At 45.9% G+C, this 23,809-nt stretch overlaps 1 protein-coding gene across 3 annotated transcripts in view; it reads left to right on the top strand.

Moving 5' to 3' along the window:
* Positions 1-23,809, top strand: part of KIF26A (kinesin family member 26A) — a 134,653-nt gene that overhangs the window by 43,764 nt on the left and 67,080 nt on the right. For all 3 annotated transcript variants that reach the window (XM_037901051.2, XM_043549466.1, XM_043549467.1), the window contains one exon: positions 1,589-2,089. In XM_037901051.2, coding sequence (XP_037756979.1) covers positions 1,589-2,089 — 501 coding nt within the window. The remainder of the gene's footprint in view (positions 1-1,588; positions 2,090-23,809) is intronic.

Consider the following 23,809-nt stretch of genomic DNA (forward strand, 5'->3'; position numbering starts at 1 on the left):
TAATACTTTATAATTCTCAAGGCTTAGACATATCTGTGTTTAGATATTCATTTAAGGGACAATAATTTAGGAGCATAATGAAAAGAAGTACAATAGTTAATGATATTAGCTAATGAATGGTGTGATGCTAAATACTCTCTTAACAGCTTCTATCAACAGCAGTGTTGTATTTTGTGAGATACGTTTAAGAAAACATTGCAAGAGTACTCCAGCAGATGATGATGAAACCAAGTCCAAGATTCTGCCTGAGTTGTTAAATAGTGTTTTTGGACTTTTTACATTCAAACTGCAGGGAAATAGCTCCCTTGGAAGAGAATAATAAGCAAAGCAAAAATATCAATGCCAGGATTTTTAAAAACAATTTTTACTGATGTATATTATAATTAAAAATCAGATATGTTGGTCTTCCAGTAAGCTGCTCATTTCCTTGAGAGCAATCACAGCTTAGCATAAAGTAGCACGTTTTTTTAAAAAAAGGGTACTAATCTGGTTACACTCTAAGCGCACACACGATAGGGCTATGTTACTAGCTTTGTCTGCCCTCATCATTAACAAGCAAATTAAACATTTTTTCACTTTTTTTTTAATTAAACAAATAAACCTTGGGCTGCTCTGTGATCTTTCATTAAACCCTTAATTGTCTGGAGAACTCAACATGAGTGCTTGGAGTTGGTCAGTTTTGTTGCACAGCATTAGGTATTCGGTAGCAGATTAACAACAGAGCTGGATTTACTCTCTTCACTAATCCTTAGAATAGTCTGTTGGGGAGGAGAGGCAGTTGCGTGTTTTAGGAGATAGGTTACTATATCTCTGAACTGGAAGCACAGCGATGGCTTTTAAAGTGTCTGGACAGGCATGAAATGACTTTGAAAGAGAAAAGCTTATTTAGTGGAAACAAAATAGGTGTTGCTTTCAAATCAGCTTCTTGGCATGCCCACCTCTGAAGGTTGCGGTAGGCTCCAAATGTATTTTTCATCAAAGCAGTTGTACCGTAAGGAAATATTGCCATCGCCTAGATCACAATTTTCAGAAATGTAGTTCCAACTAACAGAGGAGCCAACTGCGGTCAGTATCTGGTAAACTAATTCTGATGCTACTTGATTATTCAACACTGAGGGCAAGGACCACAAAATATTTACCAGGTCACGCTTTAATCTGTTTAGTGCTCTGCGGTCTAATTTTCATGGGTTTAAGATGATTGCATGCCTTTGAAATGCATTACGATATTAGTAGGGTCTGCACCATAAACAACATTGTTGCAGAGCATGAAAAACATGGGCACATTTCAAAAGGAGAGTTAATTAGAAGGGTAAGTAGATGAGTAGTTATCAAGTGCACCACGAGTTCCACTGTTAAACTCTGATAATAATTTTCATGCTGGGCATTATACAAATGAAGCTCTTTAACACTGATTAATCAGTTACGGGCTGCGAGTCTGCCAGGATACTCAGCTGAAGCCTAAGAGTTAGCAAGATACCTTCACTACAAGTACCACTAAGGATGAAGAGTGAGTTGTAGACTGTATTTCCTTTTTTCTGTGCTTGTCTTGGACTGATTTTCTTTTTTCTACTTTTTTTTTTCCCTTTAGGACCCAAGATTATCAGCTTTAATTTTTGATAAGCTTCAAGTGCCTGACTATTTACAGAAAAACAGGAATGAAGGAGAGAGCAGATGTGAAATTTGCGCCACCCACCTGAATCAGCTGAAGCAGGAAGCCATTCAAATGATCCACACCCTTAATCAAGCCAGCTATCAAGAAGTACCTGGCCTCCCTCAAAGTTCTGGAGCATTGACAGGTGTCTTACCAAGGATGGTGACTGTGTCATCCCAAAGGGATTTGCCGCTTGTTTCTGGGCAGGTGGGCAGACAGTCTGGAAAATCAACAAATCTTTTCTCTGGGACAGAGAGAAAGAAGGGACTTGGATGGCCTCAAGGCACAAGCAGTTTTCCAAACTCCAGTGTTCAAGTAACTATGGCTCCCAGCGGCCTCAGTGGTGCTTTGAGCTCCGTGACTATCCAGGCTCAGCAATACCTTGAGGGGATGTGGAGTATCTCCAGGGTGAACAGCTTTCTTCCCCAAGCTTGTCTAGTAAGTACTGGCAACTCGGATAAAAAGATTATTAGTTTTTTAGGGAATCAGCTCAAATTGCTTTGAACCATGTCTTGAGAAATTAAGAGTTGAAAGGAGCTTTAAAATGATGGTTTTTTCCAGCATATATAACTATTAATTTGCTTCTGATCTCAGGTGATAGAACAACCTTTTTGCAAATCTCTTTGCACACATTTCAGCTTTGCCTATAACAGATGGTGATCTTAACTTTCAAACACGAGGTGTCTGGGTTTAAAATCACCAGTGGCTAAATTCATCCATGGCGTAACTCCATAAACGTCAGGGGAGTTATACCAAGGATGAATTTGACTCATGATTCTGAGTATGATGCTGAACTTCTGGAGCCCTGTTGACTGCAGTGGAAGTTATTCATATACAGTAGGGGAGAAATAGGAACTCTGAAGTTTAATTTATTGTAGGACAGTTATTACTACAGAAGAAGGCTGTTCAGAATGTTCATATATTGCTCTGTGCCCATTAAGGTCGTATTTTTGACTCTGAATTCCAGTGATGTCTGTTTTTAAACAACTCCTGTATTATATGCATCTCTCTATAACATGGAAAATCTGTCTTTGGAAAAAAGCCATATAGAGAAGTTTGTTACCTTGAAAAGAGTGTCCCTTACTGTCAAGGTTCCTTCCCCACTCTGAACTCTAGGGTACAGATGTGGGGACCTGCATGAAAACCTCCTAAGCTTACTTTTACCAGCTTAGGTTAAAACTTCCCCAAGGTACAAACTATTTTACCCTTTTGCCCTTGGACTTCCACTGCCACCACCAAACGTTTATCTGGGTTTATTTTTATTAGGAAAGCGTTGTTTGGAAACGTCTTTCCCCCCAAAATCCTCCCAACCCTTGCACCCCACTTCCTGGGGAAGGTTTGATAAAAATCCTCACCAATTTGCATAGGTGACCACAGACCCAAACCCTTGAATCTTAAGAACAATGAAAAAACATTCAGTTTCTTAAAAGAAGAATTTTAATAGAAGTAAAAAGAATCACCTCTGTAAAATCAGGATGGTAAATACCTTACAGGGTAATTAGATTCAAAACATAGAGACAGGTTTCAGAGTAGCTGCCGTGTTAGTCTGTATTCGCAAAAAGAAAAGGAGTACTAGTGGCACCTTAGAGACTAACCAGTTTATTTGAGCATAAGCTTTTGTGAGCTATAGCTCACTTCATCGGATGCATAGAGAATCCCTCTAGGCAAAACCTTAAGTTACAAAAAGATACAAAGACAAGAATATCCATTCTATTCAGCACAGCTTATTTTCTCAGCCATTTAAACAAACAGAATCTAACGCATATCTAGCTAGATTACTTACTAAGTTCTAAGACTCCATTCCTGTTCTGTCCCCAGCAAAAGCATCACACAGACAGACCCTTTGCTTTTCCCTCCCCCCAGCTTTTGAAATTATCTTGTCTCCTCATTGGTCATTTTGGTCAGGTGCCAGCAAGGTTATCCTAGCTTCTTAACCCTTTACAGATGAGAGGATTTTTCCTCTGGCCAGGAGGGATTTTAAAGGGGTTTACCCTTCCCTTTATATTTATGACAGTTACCAATTTTGTATGATCTGCATTGGTCCTTAAAAGACCTTCAGGAAAACAGACCAAAAGTTGTTTGCTGTGTAGGAGACACTCTTTTTTTTTTTTTTTTTTTTAAGAAAAGTAAAATTTCATACTGACCTAATACCCCATCATTGTGCTGCTGGAGGTGCCCCCATTCAGATGAGATCTATACAAATTGAAGTCTACTGGTGGCCATTTAAATATCCTGAAGCAGATTTTGCAAGACTGGAGCTGTTGGCTCTGGACAGATTTCAGATTGGCATACTACTGTATATCAGTCTACATCCTTGTACATAATCACTGCCTAAGGTTGTTTGGTAGTTTCAGCTGATTGAGCTCCAAGTTCAGCAGAACACTGCCTTCTAAAAACACTGCTGTGTAATATTGCAGTTACAGAAAGACTACTGTGTTTGCATTCTAGAGGGGGCTGACTTTCAGTGGTGGGTGAAACGATCGAACACACACACACACACACACACACACACACACACACACACACACACACACACACACACACACACACACACACACCCTCCCCCCCGATCTCTGTTACCCTGATGTAAATCTGCAGTATCGCCATGGAAGTCAGATGGATTTACCCAGTGATGAGCTGCCAAAATCTTAACAAACAGTTCCCTCCTCACTCCATGAGGGGGTCATGGCCTGCCCCGCCCCCCAGGACCCCTGCCCCGTCCACCCCCCTCTCCTGTCCCCTGACTGCCGCCGGAACCAGGCAGGAGGGTCTCGTGGGCCACCGTAGTGGGTGCCCACCCCACCCCGCCCTGTCCCTAAGAGCCACAGGGACCTGCCGGGGGGCAAGGTGGGGAGTCCTGGCAGTGCTTACCTGGGGCGGCTCCCGGGAAGCATCCGGTAGGTCCCTCTGGCTCCTAGGGGCAGGGTAGCAAAGCTAGGGGGAAGCAGGGGGAATGGTTGCTCCCCCACTGATCACATCAAAAGTGGCGCCTTAGGCGCCGATTCCGTGGGTGCTCTGGGGCTGGAGCACCCACAGGGAAAATTTGGTGGGTGCGGAGCACCCACCGGCAACTCCCTGCCCCGTGCCTGGCCCCAGCCCCAGCTCACCTCCCCTCCACGTCCTCGCGCCCCCCCGCCCCAGCTCACCTCCGCTTCCCTGGGCCTGAGCGCGAAGCCGCCGCTTGCTTCTCAGCCCCCCGGCTTCCCGCGCAAACAGCTGATTCGCGGGAAGGCGGGGATGTGGAGAAGCAGAGCAGGGTGGAGCGTAACTCAAGGGCGGAGGCGGAGCAGAGGTGAGCTGGGGCCAGGGGCGGAATTTTCCCAGTGGGTGCTCCAGCTCCGGAGCACCCACGGGGTCGGAGGCTAAGGTGCCGCTTTTGGCCAGTTGATAATTTAGAAGCCCTTTTAGAACCTGTTGTCCCACGGGACAACCGGTTGGCCTACCCATGTGCAAAGTACAGAGCTGCATAGGGCACCAGGAAATTGGGGCACCAAATTTCCTGGTGCCCAACGCAGATGTGTGCTGCTCCAGCCCCTGCTCCGCCTCTTCTCCATGGCCTCCGCCCCATCCCCCGCCCCCACTCTACCCCTTCCACAAAGCCCCCTCCCCTGCTCCGCCCCAGCCCTGCCCCCACTCTCCTGAGGACTGCAGCAGGGGTCGGGCCTCCTGCACTCACTGGCAGCGGTAAGTGGAGCAACCCGGCCCCAGCCCGCTCCGCGTTGCTGGTGAGTGTTGGGGGGTGGTTCCCTCCTGCCCCCCAAGGCTGGGAGTCAGGGAAGCAGAGCGGAGCAGGCTGGGCCTGGATAGGGCACCAAAATGGCTAGGGACGGCCCTGCACACTTTGTTTGAAAGCACCATGTATTGGTGTTTTGGAAATGAAACTTCTGCAAGATTTACGGTTTGTGAGAAATTTTGAAAAATGTAGATTCATAGAGTTTAAGACCAGAAAGGACCATTAGATGTTTTGGAGTGAAACCAAATTTTGAAATGCTAAAATTCTGGAAATTCTGACTTTTGGCCAGCTCTAGTTCATATACAGGATGTGTAAGAGAGGATCCTTCTTGAAATATGTGTTTACTACACTAAGTGGTAGCTTTCTATCCAAGGAGCTCAATGTGCTTTACATGTATTAATGAATTAACACTCACTACAGCATGTGAATTAGGTATTATCCCCATTTTAAAGACTGGGCAATGGAAAGGCCAAGTGACTAGCTCAGGGTCACACAGCAAGTCTGTGGCAGAGGTGTAACCCTTCAAGGTTACAGATAAAAGAGCCTCAGAGTGTATGTTCATAGAGTATTATGATCCATTATGTATGAACATGTTTTCTGTATGTTAATAATTTTCATGCATGACCAATTTCAAGGATAATATAGTAAAAATATTGTCTGGGAGACAGAACAACTATGAATATTTTACAATAACCTTCAAATCAAAGTGTTCCCTCCTAAATACCCCTCTCAAACTCAAAGTATTGCACAATAATGCCCACCTGTGAGCTGCAGTGTTTAGTGTAATTGCTGCAGTTCTTATATGGGTTTGGAACTCAGATCGTAAACTTTTGGGACAGGGATGCATCTTTAAAGCATCTAGCAGACTTTGGGTGCTGTATAAATTATAATGTTCTGTGTTGCAGGATCAACTATTGGGAAAAACAGTTTGGGAACCAGGACAGAATAAAATGTAGGGGGAAAAACATAGGGAATAAGGTTCAAAAGATGCAGATACAATTCAGTTGTGAGATAGGGTTTTGTGATCCGTTGCTTCAACTGATTGCTCTCTGGTCAACAATTTAAAAAAAACTACTGACCAGCTAGAGATGTTCCTTTTGGGGTGATATAACTCTGTCTAAGACAATTGATTTGTGTCTGGCTGTTGAAGAGTGTGAATATTATTTTTAATAGCCCTTTTTGTCTCAAAGCTAACGAATTGAATACAATTTCACCTCTGCAAAAAGAAAAGGAGTACTTGTGGCACCTTAGAGACTAACCAATTTATTTGAGCATGAGCTTTCGTGAGCTACAGCTCACTTCATCGGACGAAAGCTCATGCTCAAATAAATTGGTTAGTCTCTAAGGTGCCACAAGTACTCCTTTTCTTTTTGCGAATACAGACTAACATGGCTGTTACTCTGAAATTTCACCTCTGGGGTGAAACGTGACAAAGGTCCAACAATGCATAGCATCACTACACAAAAGTTTAGAATAGGAATGAAGAACTGCACGGGGAAGCTCAGGCATGCCAAATGTGATTTACCTATGCTGGAATTTGGTCAGGATGCTAATAAATCAATGTAAATATATATAAACCTTTTAGAAACGTGCAAATATATGGACTCAAGAAAAGTTACGTCTTTCTGTACATTTTCAGGTAAATGTATTTATATACTACATTAACCAGTTTAATGTAGCCATCCCCAGTGCAGTAAAAACATTACAGCAAATTGTTTTCCCTTGCATTTTATGCCAAAACATAAACAATGTGACATGGGATTTGAATAGAAACAAATGGTACCGGTTATATTGCAAAAATATTGCAGCTTCTTAAATCTTCTAGTTCAGGGGTTCTCAACCTTTTTCTCTCTGAGGTCCCCCTCGATATGCTATAAAACTCCAGGGCCTAATGGGGGTGGGGAGGCCTCGGGGCAGGGAGGGGGTGGCTGGGGCTGTGTGCAGACGGGGGTAGCTCAGGGTGCAGGGAGGAGGGGTAGCTGGGGTGGTGTGCTGGCAGAGGATAGCTCAGGGTGCAGGGAGGGGGGTACTAGGGGCTGTGTGCTGGGAGGACTCCCCTGCGGTCCCTGTTCCTGGAGGGGTCTGCCAGCCACAGAGCTGGGCCTCCCCACTCGGGGGGCTCTTACCGGCTGCCGCTGTAGAAAAAAAAGGGGCTGGGAGCTGAGGAGCAGCTTCAACCTGGGGTATGAGCAGGCAACAAGGGAATGCTGCCGCTGCCTGCTCCATGGCACCAGCTAAAGCAGCAGCTGCCCTGCACTGCCCAGCTCTGGCTTCCCGCCTCCAACCTGGCCGGGGGGTGGGGAGGAGAGGTGTGGAGCTGCCACCGGGACTGCCAAGCTCTTGTGCTGCAGTTTGGAAGGTGGGGGATTGCCCTCCATGTCTCCAACTCTGCCCACCATGGGCTCAGGGTTTCTGCTCCACAGGGAGCACCAGGGCTCGGGGCTCTGGCCTTTATCCCCACGCCTCCCGGCTTCAACCCTGCTGGGGTGGGGTGCCAGGGATCGGGGCTTGAGTCACAGGGTCTTGCGGCCCCCTTGAAATGGCTCGCGGATCCCCCGGTTGAGAACTGCTGTTCTCGTTTGCGTTAAAAAATTCAGTGGGAGAACTGGAAAATTGGATTATTAGAAAAATAGAAGTAACATGCAGAATAAGATGACCAAATATATGCCCCTGTTCAGCAAGGTGCTTAAGCACACACCTGTCAGTAAACACATGATTAGTCCAGTTGAAGTCTGTGGAATTATTCATATGTCTTAAGTTATGCATGTGTTTAAGTACCTTGCTAGATCGGCCAGACACGGCCAGATCCTCAGCTCGTGTAAATCAGTATAGGTCTATTGAAGTCAAAGAAACTATGCTGATTTACCCCATCTGAGAATCTGGCCCGGTTATTTTAATCACAATTAAAAGTCTGTCCTTGAATTCTCAGGCAAGAGTCTCCTATTTACTTGTATGGGATTTAGGTGAATACATATGAAGGCAGAATTTCCCACTCAACAAGTGTATCCTAAAATGTACATCCCAATGGAGAATCTTCCTCTTCTCACCCAAGAGGTTTTAACCATGTACTTCCTTTGCTGAACTGATTTTGACAGGGACCTTCCCTGTTCCTATTCATCCAGCCAGTTTCCATTTCTTCTGCTTTGTCATAAGTCACTTGCACTACTTATGTGCTCCTTTATGATCCCCAGATCAACTAAGCATTGCATTTGATCAGAACATCCCACTCCCTTTTTTACAATCTTCCCCATGAGAAAGAAATCCAGCTTCAGTCTGGACCTCAGAAAGGTCATCAAATATCACATTTTTTAGATCAGAATCTGTCTAAAACCCAAAACTTTTTTCATCCCATAAGGTGTGAAGGTCACTGTTTTACATGACTTAATTTGGATATGAAGGAGTTTTACATTGGCTCTAACAGAGTGACGCCTCAAAGCATTTAAGCCCATTCCACTAAGATTGTAGTGGTATTTCCAGTAGGACTATAGTAACAGTATTGTCAGAAATAGAATTTCTTATTGAAATTTGCAAAGCTGTTATCTTGTTCATATTTTGGTTATTCACCAAGCATTACAACAACATTTCATTGTCTGAATATTCTACTTTTGGATACTGTGAACTGCAGGCTACCAGTGTTAGCTTTTTGTTCTCTTAATTTTGGTTTACTTACCTATTTTTGTTCCTACCACTCATGTCCCAATGGTAGTAAGGCTTTTGATAGGTGGATATGTGGACCTTACAAATAGGACAGTTTTATCTTGGCTGTTTATTGGTCTTATGCCTAGGTCATCCACCAGTTAGAGGCCCCTTCACCTCTCTTCTCCTTTGTCCTCTCCCTCTAATTGGTGCACGTGTAACTATTTATATACTTACTGTTTATATGCTTTGTGGATATTTGGAAGTTGTCTCCTAGGGTCAGTCTCCAATAGGCACCCTTCTTCAGAGGTGGGTGCAGTATAATAATCTACCTGGCTTGACAGGGTCATCTGGAACTCATCGGCTTCTACCTGAGCGCTTGGTGCAAATGTAACTCACACACCTGGGTGTGGTGTTCTGTCCCATTTAGTGGCACTGAGACCACTTAGAGGGAGAGATTAATGAGTTTGCTCTACAACCTTAGGTAAGAGCTGTATGGCTTTTAGCTCATGCAGTAGAGCAGACGTGAGCAAACGTTTTGGCCTGAGGGCCACATCGAAGTTCCACAACTGTATGGAGGGCTGGGTAGGGAAGGCTGTGCCTCTCCAAACAGCCTGGCCGCTGCCCCATATCCGCCCCCACCCTGGGACCCGACCCCTATCCAACCCCCCTTGCTCCTTTTCCCTTGACTGCCCCCCGCATCCACATCCCGGCCCCCTGACAGGCCCCCTAGGACTCCCACGCTTATCCAACCGCTTCCTGTCCCGTGACTGCCCCCTTGCCCCTTATCCAACCCCCCCCCCGGCTCCCTTCCTGTGCCACTCAGAGCACCAGGACTGGCAGCTGTGCTCCCTGGCTGGAGCCAGCCATGCCTCCACACAGTCTAGAGCACCGGGGCAGGCCGGCGGCTCTTGTAGCTGTGCTGCCCAGTAGGAGCTCGCAGCCCCACTGCCCAGAGCACTGGCAGCATGGTGGGCTGAGGCTGTGGGGGATGGGGGACAGCAGGGGAGGGGCCGGGGGGCTAGCCTCCCCGGCCGGGAGCTCAAGGGCCGGGCAGGACAGTCCTGCAGGCTATAGGGGGGAGGGATAGCTCAGTGGTTTGAGCCTGCTAAACCCAGGGTTGTGAGTTCAGTCCTTGAGGGGGCCATTTAGAGATCTAGGGCAACAATAAAGGATGGTACTTGGTCCTGCTGTGAAGGCAGGGGACTGGACTCAATGACCTTTCAAGGTCCCTTCCAGTTCTGTGAGATAGGTATATCTCCATATTAAAAGTTTGCCCACCTCTGCAGTAGAGGCTCATGCACCAAGTTCCAGAGGTCCCAGGTTCAGTACCCACCTCTGACAATTGGGGTCTGTCAGTGTTACACAAGAGAGAATCTTTCAGACCTGTGAGGACTTGACACAAGTAGTCTTGGGCCTGGACTGGTGGATGCACTTGATGGGAGAAAAATAATTTTATAGATGGGACAAAATTTTCTCATTTGTCTAATCATAGAACTGGAAGGGACCTCGAGAGGTCATCTAGTTCAGTCCCCTGCGCTCAAGGCAGGACTAAGTATTATCTAGACCATCCCTGACAGGCGTTTGTCCAACCTGCTCTTAAAAATCCCCAATGATGGAGATTCCACAACCTCCCTAGGCAATTTATTCCAGTGCTCAACCACCCTGACAGTTAGGAAATTTTTCCTAATGTCCAACCTAAACCACTGTTGCTGTAATTTAAGCCTGTTGCTTCTTCTCCTATCCTCAGAGGTTAAGAAGAACAATTTTTCTCCCTCCTCCTTGTAACAACCTTTTATGTACTTGAAAACTGTTATCATGTCTCCTCTGTCTTCTCTTCTCCAGAGTAAACAAATCCAGTTTTTTCAGTCTTCCCTCATAGGTCATGTTTTCTAGACCTTAAATCATTTTTGTTGCTCTTCTCTGGACTTTCTCCGATTTGTCCACATCTTTCCTGAAATGTGGCGTCCAGAACTGGACACACTACTCCAGTTGAGGGGCTTGAATCCTCGACATACTCTTTAAAAGGCCTGTGAAATACACCATTGCCCCAGCACCTAAGCACCAGAATCATGGCATTCCTGAGTGGTGGAATGCTATGATACATATCAGGGTCATGTAACATGGACAGAAACACCGTGGTAGTAGATGCTTTTCCCTTTTTTTGGTTTAGTTATTGAAACTCAGACATAAAAAGCCATTACAAAACAACTGTTCCATTGAATTAAAAAAAATAGAGAGAATTTACAGTATGTAGCTAGAATGCCTAGACTTCTCATGCATTTCATATATGTATATTTAATGGAATTTATTGCTGGTCTACAGAACATGGTGTCAAACCAACTATGTTAATTGAAAAAGATTTATTGTATTGTTAATGTTGTAGCATGGTTCTAGATGGTGTATAAAATAATGCTAGTTGAAATGGCATTAATGTATGCATTTAAGTTCCTTTTTCATTTATGTGCATTATTGATCTTACTTCATTGTGGGGGAGGTAATGGATATATAATTAGAATACACTTACAGTAATCAATGATGAGATTATTAGGCTTATAAATAGAATTTTAAGACTAAGATGAGGTAATTTCCCAGCGTAACTAAGAATCAATAATTAGAGGCTTGCCTTGAATCTTAAAGTAGTACTTGTAAGATTAAAAATATAACACTTTTAGAGAAGTAAATCTATGTATATTTCTTAACTGTGTTACACAAAGATATGGTTTATACAGAGTTTATATTTAGTTCTTCTGCAAAGTTAGCCCTTCTTTTAAGTTTGACTCTCTAACGCTCTCCCCAGCTGTGCAACCATGAAGGCTGGCTGCCCAAATTTGACCTTGTTCTAGGGGATGGAGTCATCCTGCCTTGCCCAGTTGCCATATGTTTGCAATCAGGCTTGAGGGAGTGACATCAGAAGATTCACTGAGCAAATCCCTTGTCCTAACACAGGGCAGTAGGTTCTTTCCTGTCTGACTTCATGCTCTTATTTCAGGGCAGAATTTGAAAGAGGCCACATGATGACTGGGAAGGCTACTGACTGACAGCTCAGTGCTGTTGGACAAAGAGAGAGGCTCAGCACCCATTCTGTCACGTCTCTCAAACTAAAAGTGATGTATCAGGGTAGGAACTCAGATGGGATGGTGGTGAGGGCCATGTAAATAGCTGGATGGATAGATAGGGGAAGGGACTCTTCCTCTGATGACTGGGTGGGGAAGAGGCAGTTTGTCCATCCATGCATTGGCGATGATCCCTTGTATCACTTTTGATACCCTCCCCTTCTGACCCTCTCCAGTGATCGGAGGTGGCATGTGTGAGTTCCTGCACCTCCTGCTAACATATCAAGGTTAGAAAGACTCTGGTCTGGTTTTAAAAAGAACCAACACAACCCCGATCAAGAACTGTTAAGTCGCTGTGCATCTGTGTTAATCGAGCTCTCGGGCTGTAATAAATTCCATAAGCTGCTTGACTCTAGAGGGGTAAATAAAGAGGGCACTGACGATAAAGGAGTTGCACTGCACGCATATGAACTGTCCATCCCCTGCCTTGGAACTCCAGTGTTCTTTCTCTTTGATGGCTTTGCCTACTGACCAAACTCTCTTGGGGTGGGCTGACTTAGTGAGGAGTCAGCATGCATGTAGCCCAGAGGGCAGCATAAATTTTAGGGCTGTCACAGAGCCTTGTTTAGTAGCTTTGTGTGTGGTAAGGGCACAATTCTCCCTTCAGATGGCCAGAGCTTGTACATTTTTAAGCAAGATACTAGCTGCACAGTGACATGTACTCTGGTACCTGACAGGAAGGTTGGTCCCTAAAATTGTTTTCTTTAAAGTAGTTTAAATTTAACACACAGGCCCAAGCATGATCAAAATAGAAATTAGGAATGAGTGTCTCCCATTTTTGCCTTTTATTTTCTTTATTGGGATTTCTATGCTGCTCATGATCAGAATATCTGAGCACCTCACAATATTAATGAGGATGTTCTCGGGTAGGAAAGTATTGTAGTCTCCATTTTACAAATGGAGTGAGGCACTGTGAGATTAAGTGACTTGCCTAGAATCCCATGGGAAGTCTGTGGCAGAGCCAGGGGCAGGCCACCCCAGGTCTCATGATTCAAAGTCCTGTGCCTTGCAAACATGACCATCTTTCTTCTCTTCCCTTAAAGAAATATCGGGCTATTGGAAGTTTGCACTAATGGAAAGGCCTTTGCTCTGATTTGTCTTATGTGAGGAAAACAAATCCTAAGCTGATGTAAATGTATATTATTTCAAGCTTGTAAATGCCTCCCTTTGCTTTCAACTACCGACTTCTGTCAGTGTAGTCAGGGGAGTCGGCCAAGAAACCATGGGCTGCAGATTTGGGCAAACAGGTCATTTTTAATTGTGACCAAAGTGGTAGTTTAAAACATAGTGAGCAGTGAAGCAGCCACATTTTGGCTTTGGGAAGCTGCATTCATTTCTAATGTGTGTTGATAAAACATGTCAGGTGAGGTTTTCTTGTGGCAGACAGATCCCAGTTATTCAAGCATAGGCTTTGTTTACTCCACTGAGACTGTTTGGAATCCATCCCCCACAAAGTAGTGATTTGAAAATGAGGAATATCCAGCAGGGGACTCCTTTCATTTGGGGCTGCTTTTCCTCTGTGATCCTAAATCTGAGGGTGCTAGGTTTATACAGGGCATCTAGGAGGGCACACAGGTTTCTCAGAGTTTATTCGACAATGTGTTAATCAGCTGGTAGAGGCAAGAAAGAGATTCCGCTGGATACTGAGTGGCACAGAGCTGATTTTTCCACTGCCTGGGACTGGGTATGGCCATTTACCCCGGTGTGAAGTGGCTGTAGAATGCTGCTAAATGAGAATGGTAGCATTTTACACCCACTTTGCATGAGTGCAAATGACCACCTAAATGGCTAGATTTCGCAGTGCCTGATGGTCTGTTTGTGCTAGCTTCAGTGTTGTAGAACAGGCATAGCCATTCCTCCCCAGGGAATGCCCTGGAGGGGAGCCTCTGCAGCAGCTCTGGCCTCAGCGGCATTCCAAAGCAGGGACCTGGGCAGCCTAGAGGAGAAGCAGGCATTTCAGGGGGTGGACGAGAAGTAGTGACTGTGGTGGCCCCACACCCCTGCCATAGGCATAGTTTGACCTCTATATTGGTGGGGACGGGGGGGAGTGGGCATACACATACGGACACACCCATGTTTATGCTGATACTCCTGGGGGAATTCTGCACTACCACTCAATGCAGAATTTTGCAGAAATTAATGGCTTTTGCGTATAATTTCCTTTCCTGCACAGAAATGGGCTGCAGTGCTGCTGGCTGCCACTACAGGCCGCTGAACCTGGCAGAGACTAGCTTGCAGATAGAATACACTGCAGGGGGTGGGGGTGGGGGGAGAGTAGAGAGTTCCTAGCAGCTGCAGCTTCCAGCATGCCCTGAAGGAAGGAGATGATGGTGTGAAGGAAACTCCACACAAGCCTGGGGCCCCATAACAGGCTGTTTCTCCCTTTGGATCCCTGGGTGGCAGGGAGAGGGTGTCTGGGCTGGGGGGGGCACGGCTGGGCTCTGGGCAATAGGGGGAGGGTGTCTGGGCTGGGGAGGGGGGCACAGCTGGGCTCTAGGTAATAGGGGGAGGGCCATGGCTGGACTCTGGGCAGTAGGGGGAGGGTGTCTGAGCTGGGGGGCATGGCTGGGCTCTAGGAGGGAGGGGGTGCAGGTAGGTGGGCTGGGCATCCCCCATGGCTGGGCTCAGGAGGGAGGGAGTTCAGGTGTATTGAATGGGGGTGTGGCGCCATGGCTGCACTCTGGGGGAGGGGTTGTGCGTGTCTGGCCCCCTGGCTGGGCTCTGGGGGGAGGGAGGGGGCAGAGAAACAGGAACTGGGTTGTCATAGGGGTTTCTTTAACGCTCTATTCCTGGCGGAATTTTTGTGTTTGTTTGTATTGTTACAGACATACTTGCTGACAGGTATTTTGAAAGAAGGCATGATTATATAGTATTATTTTGACAAATAAAATTTGCAGAACTTAAAAATATTGTGTGCAGAATTTTTAATTTTTTGGCGCAGAATTCCCCCAGGAGTAATACTGAAGCCAGTTTCCTTGGCTCACTGGCTCTCTCCCCTGCCTGGAGCGGTACCTGGGCTGCTGGTGCTCAGAGGGGGATGGAATTTTCCGACTTAACAGGGGAGCCCCAGCTGCTGCTGGCGGCCACCCCAGCACCGGCTGCTGCAGCCATGTCACTGCTGTGGTACAGCTGTGACAACCTCCCTGCTGGGGTGGCTGCTGCTGCTAAGGGGACTCCACATGCCCGGCTCCTGCTTCCTCCCCCCCCATTCCTGTATCCCCTTCTCTTCCCCATCCTCTCCCCACTTTCCCCTGCCCCATACCATCTCCTATCCCACCTGCTTCCCCACTCTCTCTTCTCCCTGTCCCCCTGTAGGCATTCACCTTTGTACAGTAGAGCGGCAGGTACTAGGACCCAGGAGGTGGCATCCAGCTGCGGAGACAGGGACCCAGAGCACAGGAGAACAGATGCTCCGCCCCGCCCCCTCTGCTCCCTGCCAGCCGAAACATGCTGGGGCAGGAGGAGGGGCAGCATGGGAAGCACAGAGCCCCTCTCCCTCACCTATCTCACTCAGGTAGAGCAGAGCAGGCCTCCAGGGCAGCTCGGCTAGGGTTGCCAGGCACTGGTTTTCGACCAGAATGCCCAATTGGAAAGGGACCCTGCTGGCTGTGGTCAGCAATGCTGGCCAGGCTGCTAGAAGTCCGGTTAGTGGCGCATGGCTGCCAGAAGTGACTGTCATGTCCAGCTCCTAGGGATAGAGGTGGCCACAGGGGCTCTATACAGTGCCGCCACCCTGAGCACTGGCTCCGCATCACTCATTGGCTGGGAACTGCGGCTGATGGGAGCTGCGGGGGCGGCGCCTGCGAGCGCAGGCAGTGTGCAGAGCCCCCCGGCCCCTCTGCCTAGGAGCTGGACATGCTGGCCGCTTCTGGGAGCTGCGCAGAACCAGGGTAGGCAGGGAGCCTGCCTTAGCCCCCCTGTGCTGCTGACTGGGAGCTGCCCGAAGTAAGCGCCACCTGGCTGGAGCCTGTGCCACGACCCCTCTCCCATAGCCCAACTCCCTGCCCCATGTCTGAACCCCCTCCCAGAACCTAACTCCCTCCTGGAGCCTGCAGCCTTCACCCCCTCCCCCACCCCAACCCCCCGCCCCCGCCCTGAGCTTGTTCCTGCACTCTGAACCCCTCATTTCTGGCCCCACCCGGGAGCCTGCAGCTCCAGCCGGAGCTCTCACCCCAACCTCCTGCCCCAGCCCAATGAAAGTGAGTGAGGATGGGGGAGAGTGAGCGACGGTGGGAGTGGGGATGGAGTGCGTGGGAGGTGGGGCAGGGATGGGTGTTCGATTTTGTGCAATTAGAAAGTTGGCAACCCTAAGCTCTGCACTCACAGAAATGGGGGGGAGGGAATGGCACATGACCCCCCCCTCCCCCACACCTTTCCTCTCTTTGGGGGAGCAATGCCCCCCTGCACCCCCCAAAAACTACACCTATGACCTCATTGGGATCTCTGAAGCAGAGGCACAAGCCCTAATAGCTGCCCTAGCCTGTGCCAGGGGCAGGAATAGCCCCCTAGACCCTAAGCAAAGGCAGACACAAGCTGTCTCCTCTCCATCCTTGCACCAGCACAGGCATGAATCTGGCCCAAAGTGCATGACCGTGAAGAATCAGGCCCCACTTCTGTGCTCTCAGCATCTGATCCTGGACATATTGAATTCAGTTACAACATTCCCAGTGACTTCAGTGGGTGCAAGGACTGAGCCCTCAATCTTAAACATTAATCCAAATTCTGAGGGCCCTGAGTTTGCTCATGATTTTGAATCTCCTATGAGGTAGCTTGCTGCACTGCTGTGTGAGATGGTGGACGGACCCTCCTATTTCTACTAAATTCTACCTCTGCTTTTTTCTCTGATGTAATTTTCAGGATGAAGCAATAGTGAGGTGTTATAAACTCCCATTTGTAGCTGGCAGTGGTGCCTTTTTTGGGATAACTCTGTATTTGATTCACAGAGAGAGTGTGATGCACATAAAAGACTGACACTGCAGGTTTAGGCACAAATTACGGGAGATGGTATTCTTGTTAGCACAGCACAGCTGCAGGTTGTAAAACAGCTACAGTAGTGTATTTTAGTTATAAACTGCCCTACTAGTTTATAACAAGTCCCAGTGGAAACACACTCGTAAAAAGTTTATCCCAAACATGTTTCAGTTCAAATGGGCATTTACTTCATGATACCTTTACATGAGTCTGAAAGGGAGAAATTTCACTTCCAAGGTATGTGCACCCTTTCATCCATGCTTGGGGGAAAGGAGGGTTTACAGTCTGAGAATTACTCAGATAGTGATTTACATCAGATTTGTTCCAGTTAATGGTAGTGGGTCATAGAGTTTTAGCATGAATTGCTTTTGGGTAAAATTATTTATCATTATTTCATGTACAAACAGTAGCTTATATAAGATGCAAACTTGTTAGGCCAAGCAATTTCGACAATTTAATTAGCTGTTACCACTGTAATTTTAAAGTGGAACTTATTGGATTAAAGGGAACCCCCCCACACCCTCCCGCAAACTCCAGTGCAAAACCACAGGCCCAATCCTGCAAGAGCTCCACATACAAAATCCGCATTGTCTTCTGTTGGAATTCTGCATGCAGAATTCTTGCAAGATTGGCCCAGTGTTTGGAAAGGAAACTGTGTCCAATTCTGATCTCACTTATGCTGGTGTAATTCAGGAATAACTCCATTAATATGAGTAGAGTTACATGTATGTAAAACTGCATTAAGTGAGAGGACAATTGGACCCATCCACTTTAATTTGTGTCCTTTTTATATTTCTCTCCTAAATGAAGCTACCTTTGGTTTTTATGTTTAGAAATCCTATCTGTTTCCTTTCTCTTATACCTCCATCCATTTTTCTTGGGATTTTCCTTTCTGGTTTTCTTCTACCTTCATTTTATTGTCCACAAATTTATTTGTCCTTCTCTCTTCATCTGTGTAAGCTTTTATATTTCAACTTTTGTTTCTTCTCTGTCCCCGGTGCCAGTTTATGCACATGATTTTACAATTACTATTCCACTGGAGCACAGCAACAGCAGGCTGGCTTTTTGGGTATTTCTGGGAAATTCTGTGGCCTGTGTTATCCTGGAGGTCAGACTGAATGATCTCAATGGTCCCTTCTGGCCTTGGCATCTATGAAACAATGGACAAAGGCCAGTGTCCAGAGACTGGAAACATTCTGGATGAATTTTTGGCTTTGGACCTCAAACTTTTATTAATAAGTTAAGAGCTTGTTAGAGCTGTAATTGTTACCTACTTTGGTTATAGGTGGACAAAATCTTATGAACCTGGATATCTGATATACTGTATTGTGAAATTATCTACAATGTAATTTTGGAAAAGTCTGATGTATTTGAAACTAGGCAGATGTTTCCTGAGCTCCTGCCATACGGTCGCAATAGAGAGCACTGATCCATGTATGAGTATACAGAGAAAGGGCTCTGTTCCCTGGTGCTCCAGAACCCTAGTGAATGTACCTGCAGAGTGAGGGGTGGGAACATGTGACACCATCTTTGGCTTGTTCTGCCCCTTGAAGCAAATTGGATCAGCCGCTCCCTCCCTACCCCCTCGCTTGCTAATCCCTTCCCACTTGATTCTGGTTGACTCCCTGCCTGCCCATTTAGACATCTCCTTGCTAGTTCTTTCCCCATCTATGTTGGATGGACTCATGCTCCTGCCTGCCCCATCTTCCACCTACTTCAACAGACCTGCTGCAATACCTTTACCTCTGCCTCAGTGGAACTGCCTGTTATGCCCTTAAACCAGCCTGCTCCCTGGTGTCGTGTAAAGAATTACAAGGACTTTTTTCAAACATATTAAAGAAGACAAGTAGCTGGAGTTTGAGCCATCAATTCTGAATTCGTCTTTTTAAACCTCCTTATGGTAGTGATTGATATCTGGCTATTACTATGATTGGCACCCTATGAATACCTAAGATAGAAACCCTCACAGCAGCTCCATCCCAACTCTCCTCTGCTGCTGACTGGGGTGAGAGATGGGGTGGGATGTGTAGGAATGTACCAGCCCAACACTGAGAGGCTATGCAAGAATTGCTAGGGTGCTCAGTTTCTTCACCTCCCCAGGCCCCCAGGTTCCTGGTGCTCACCCCATACTCTCTTTAAGACTCCCATCGCTGTTGTATTTCAATCTTCTAATTTAAAAAAACAAAATGTATGGCCACTATTTGCAGCTCAGAAAATTTGACTTCCAACAGGAGCACCATGGCCAAAGAGCACTGCTTTTGACTCTTGTGTGTGCATGTCCTCATGACTGGCCCTGGGATCCAACAGGTCTTGCACAGGCCAAGAGAGGTTCCCCACAGTGAGAGGGCAGATTAGGTCAGGAGTCCTGACCTGGTTGCTCCAGCCACTGGCCAGCTTTCTCCCCTGCCACAGCACCTTCTAGAGACGCCTACAAAATCCCAGGCAGCCAGTCCTGAAGTGTAAAACACATGGGGTAGGATTTTCAGAAGTGTCGGCCTACTTCTGCTTTCATTGAAGTCAATGGGTGTGTGACTTATAGAGGGAGTGGAGTTAAATCCAATGCTGAGCAGTTGTGGAAATCTCTCCCTTGAGGATTATTCAGTTTCCGAAGGGTTAAGGTTTTTATTTTATTTTTATAAGGAACCATTAATCTTGTGGAGCAGAAGCCTATGGCAGTTAAAATATTCAGTGCAGTCAGTAACACATTATAATGACAAGGTTGTGATTTCTGCACTTGATCATGAATGATTTATGAAAATTTAGTAAACAGCAAAGGCACAGTTCCCTTTCAGCAGCCTATTGAAGTCATCTCCTTGTGCAGACTTGTGTAGTTTAAAAAAAGGCCCCAACAATCAACAAACCTGCTTCCATTCCCCTGGAAAATGATATTTTCAAAATACATCCTTCAGAAGAGGACTGTGGATGAGGTAATTCTCACGATTTAAAAGCAACACCTCCTTTCATTATCTTGCTTTAATCCTTCAGGGCCCATAGTTGAAATTATCCTGAAATTGTTATTTGTGACAAATTGCAATGAATGGGAGGTTCCCCAAGTTTTTTGTTTTTAGTTTTCCTACCTCAGGGCAAGTGACTCGGACCTGCTCGATTTCCTAATGCCTGAACTGGCATTTCTTGAATCAGCAACACTTCTTTTCTCTGATGGCTGGCACTGGCAGAACTTACTTGTGCATTAGTCCACCTTCCCTCGTACTTTGTTTCTTTTCTGCTTTTCTCTCCTTCCTCTTTCATCTCTGGCTTCTCTCTCCTCCCACGCTCCATTTTTGCCTCTCTACTTGCTTATCAGAGAATGGTCTAGAGAATTTCTTTGCTAGCAGGACCGGTAGACACCATACACGCTCTTGTTCTCTGCCTTCCCTAATCCCTCCTCCCCCCTTACCTCTCTCTCTATCTTTCTCCCAATCATATCGCCACCATCCCTTTCTGTACCTTCCCTCCCCACCCTCTTTGCTTCACACTTAGTTAGAAAACATTCTCTAAAAGGCTCCCTGGGCTGGTTGTGAGTGTCCATCTTTGGGAGCATTCCCTGCTGTGTGGATGCTGAGCCTGCCCCTGTGTGAAGCACTTATTACAATCAGTTCTGGTCTCCTGTGACCCATCCGCAGAGCCAAGGAATGGGAAGTCAGTCCCTGATTAGAATCAACACTTCAGGAGCAGACCACTTCTAGTGCCAAACACTAGTAGTGCTTACTATTCTCTAACACTAATAGCACTTTTAGGGCCTGATCCAATGCCTGTTAATTTAGGTGGGAGTCTTTTCACAGATATCAATGAGCAGTGAATCTGGCCCTTAAGGCAACATTTTAAAAGAGCCTAAGGCCCAAATTTCTAAAGGTATTTAGGCATTGTTGTGCTCAGCGTCACAGTGTCTAAGTATCATTTTTCAAAAGGGGTTTAGGCACTTAGGCTGGGATTTAGTCTCAAACTGACTTAGGGACTTAGGCTCCTAAGTCTAACTGAAAGTCAATGGCATTTAGGCTCCTAAGCTACTTAGGGTATGTCTATACTGCAGTTAAACACCTGTAGCTGGTCTGTCTCAGCTGACTTGGGCTTGGGCTACGGGGCTGTAAAACTGCAGTGTAGACATTCTGACTTGGGCTGGAGCCCGAGTTCTGGGACCCCACAAGGGGGCATGCTGGCTCAGGATGGTGCAAACACTATTTGAAATGAATCCTAAGCTTTGAAGAACCTTTTTGTTTTTCTCTGTCAATATATGGCAAAACTGATGTTACCTCTCAGTTTAAGAATACTAATTGAGTAATTAAAGACTTAATGGAAAGGTATGGATTCTCTTTAAATACATTATTTCACTGATTAATTTATCGTGCATGCCTCGTTCTCATTTTTTTTTCCTTTCCAAGAATCAGTGCACTCTCCTTTGGGTCCCACCTGTCGTTCGTTGATATAAATCTCTCTCTAAGAGCAAAGTCTTAAAAGAGTAAAATCATTTCACTTTCTAGGTTTCAGAGTAACAGCCGTGTTAGTCTGTATTCGCAAAAAGAAAAGGAGGACTTGTGGCACCTTAGAGACTAACCAATTTATTTGAGCATGAGCTTTCGTGAGCTACAGCTCACTTCATCGGATGCATACTGTGGAAATTGCAGAAGACATTATATACACAGACACCATGAAACAATACCTCCTCCCACCCCACTCTCCTGCTGGTAATAGCTTATCTAAAGTGATCATCAAGTTGGGCCATTTCCAGCACAAATCCAGGTTTTCTCACCCTCCGCCCCCCCACAGACAAACTCACTCTCTTGCTGGTAATAGCCCATCCAAAGTGACTACTGTCTTCACAATGTGTATGATAATCAAGGTGGGCCATTTCCTGCAGAAATCCAGGTTCTCTCACCCCCTCACCCCCCTCCAAAAACTATTACCAGCAGGAGAGTGAGTTTGTGTGTGTATGGGGGTGGGGGAATGAGAAAACCTGGATTTGTGCTGGAAATGGCCCACTTTGATTTTCATGCAGGTTGTAAGGAGAGTGGTCACTTTGGATAGGCTATTACCAGCAGGAGAGTGAGTTTGTGTGTGTGGTTTTTGGAGGGGGGTGAGGGGGTGAGAGAACCTGGATTTCTGCAGGAAATGGCCCACCTTGATTATCATACACATTGTGAAGACAGTAGTCACTTTGGATGGGCTGTTACCAGCAAGAGAGTGAGTTTGTCTGTGGGGGGGCGGAGGGTGAGAAAACCTGGATTTGTGCTGGAAATGGCCCAACTTGATGATCACTTTAGATAAGCTATTACCAGCAGGAGAGTGGGGTGGGAGGAGGTATTGTTTCATGGTGTCTGTGTATATAATGTCTTCTGCAATTTCCACAGTATGCATCCGATGAAGTGAGCTGTAGCTCACGAAAGCTCATGCTCAAATAAATTGGTTAGTCTCTAAGGTGCCACAAGTCCTCCTTTTCTTTTCACTTTCTAGGCAACTGCAGGCTAAATTTTCAAAGCGACCTTTTGGGCACTGCAACTTTTGTGTGCTGAACTGGAGACCCCTTGGGGGGGACTGATGTTCAGCAAGTATAGAGCATCTGCCTTCTGAAAATCAGGCCCCATTAAGGCCTCTCAAGTTGGGGACTCAAAAAATTGAAGTGTCCAGAATCACTAGGCAGTTTTGGAAGTTTAGGCCTGTGGATTTTGAAAGGGGTAAGAGCTGGTGGGTATATATCTGCATTGTTATCCATTATCTGTATAGGGCCACATGCTATAATAGCTTCAAAAAAGGTGTGATAAATCCACTTTCATTCTATGCATACTAGACATAAAAATATCTCATTCAGCAATAGAGCTGTATTAAATGAATAGCTGTTAAGAGATGTAACCTACTGTAAGACAAGAAATGTGGTGCAAAAAAAGGTTATCCAGTCAACAGATTCTACTGAGTCATCATAAATCTCTGTTATCTGTTGCCTTGAAATTCCATGAAGTATCATGTTAGCTGTGCACATTTCACTTTTAGCTTTAGATTAAGAAGTGTCTGCCCAGAAAATCCAGTAGTTCATAAATCTTTGCTTCTTCTGTAATACTTTGTAACTTAAATGTATGATTCTCCTGCTAGCCACAAAACACTGTTGCGTAAATTCCAGTGCTATAGAACTCCATGAAGAAATTTCTGTGAAATTCAAAGGGGACCAGGCTTTGGCCCTATAGTTTTAATTTGTAGTAACAAAAGGTGTACATGGAATTTATGGATTGCCTTCTGGAAGATTCTTTCTTGGAGTCAAGTTTCCTAAATCAGTCTGTAAAAATGTTTTTAGTGAATTGCTATGGGGAAAAGCATCAACCACTTAACAAACCCCACCACCCAAACTCTGTAAGCGTCCAATCCTTAGACTTCAAGGGGAATAGCGGGTGCCCAGAACCTGTCAAGATGCACTTAGCACTTTTGAAAATTGGACCCGCAATGAAACTCTGTGCAGCACTTCAGATGTGAAGTGACTGACTAGAAAGGAGTTGCTTGACATCTGAAGAATTTTGCCACTCCCACTCTGATGAGAGAAGCTCAGTTTGGATTTTTCAGAGTGTGACAAAGCTGAGGTATTGACTGTAAGTGTGGATGCACTATGATATCTGTGTAGCAGATAGTTCTTTAAAACTTGATCTGTGGTGGCCTAGAATTTAACATTTGGTGGCATCCCAGGGAGTATTTAATTGCATTTGTGCTGCATTACAAGGCTGT

Source organism: Chelonia mydas, chromosome 6 (assembly GCF_015237465.2).
Source record: "Chelonia mydas isolate rCheMyd1 chromosome 6, rCheMyd1.pri.v2, whole genome shotgun sequence".
NCBI classification, from domain to species: Eukaryota; Metazoa; Chordata; order Testudines; family Cheloniidae; genus Chelonia; species Chelonia mydas.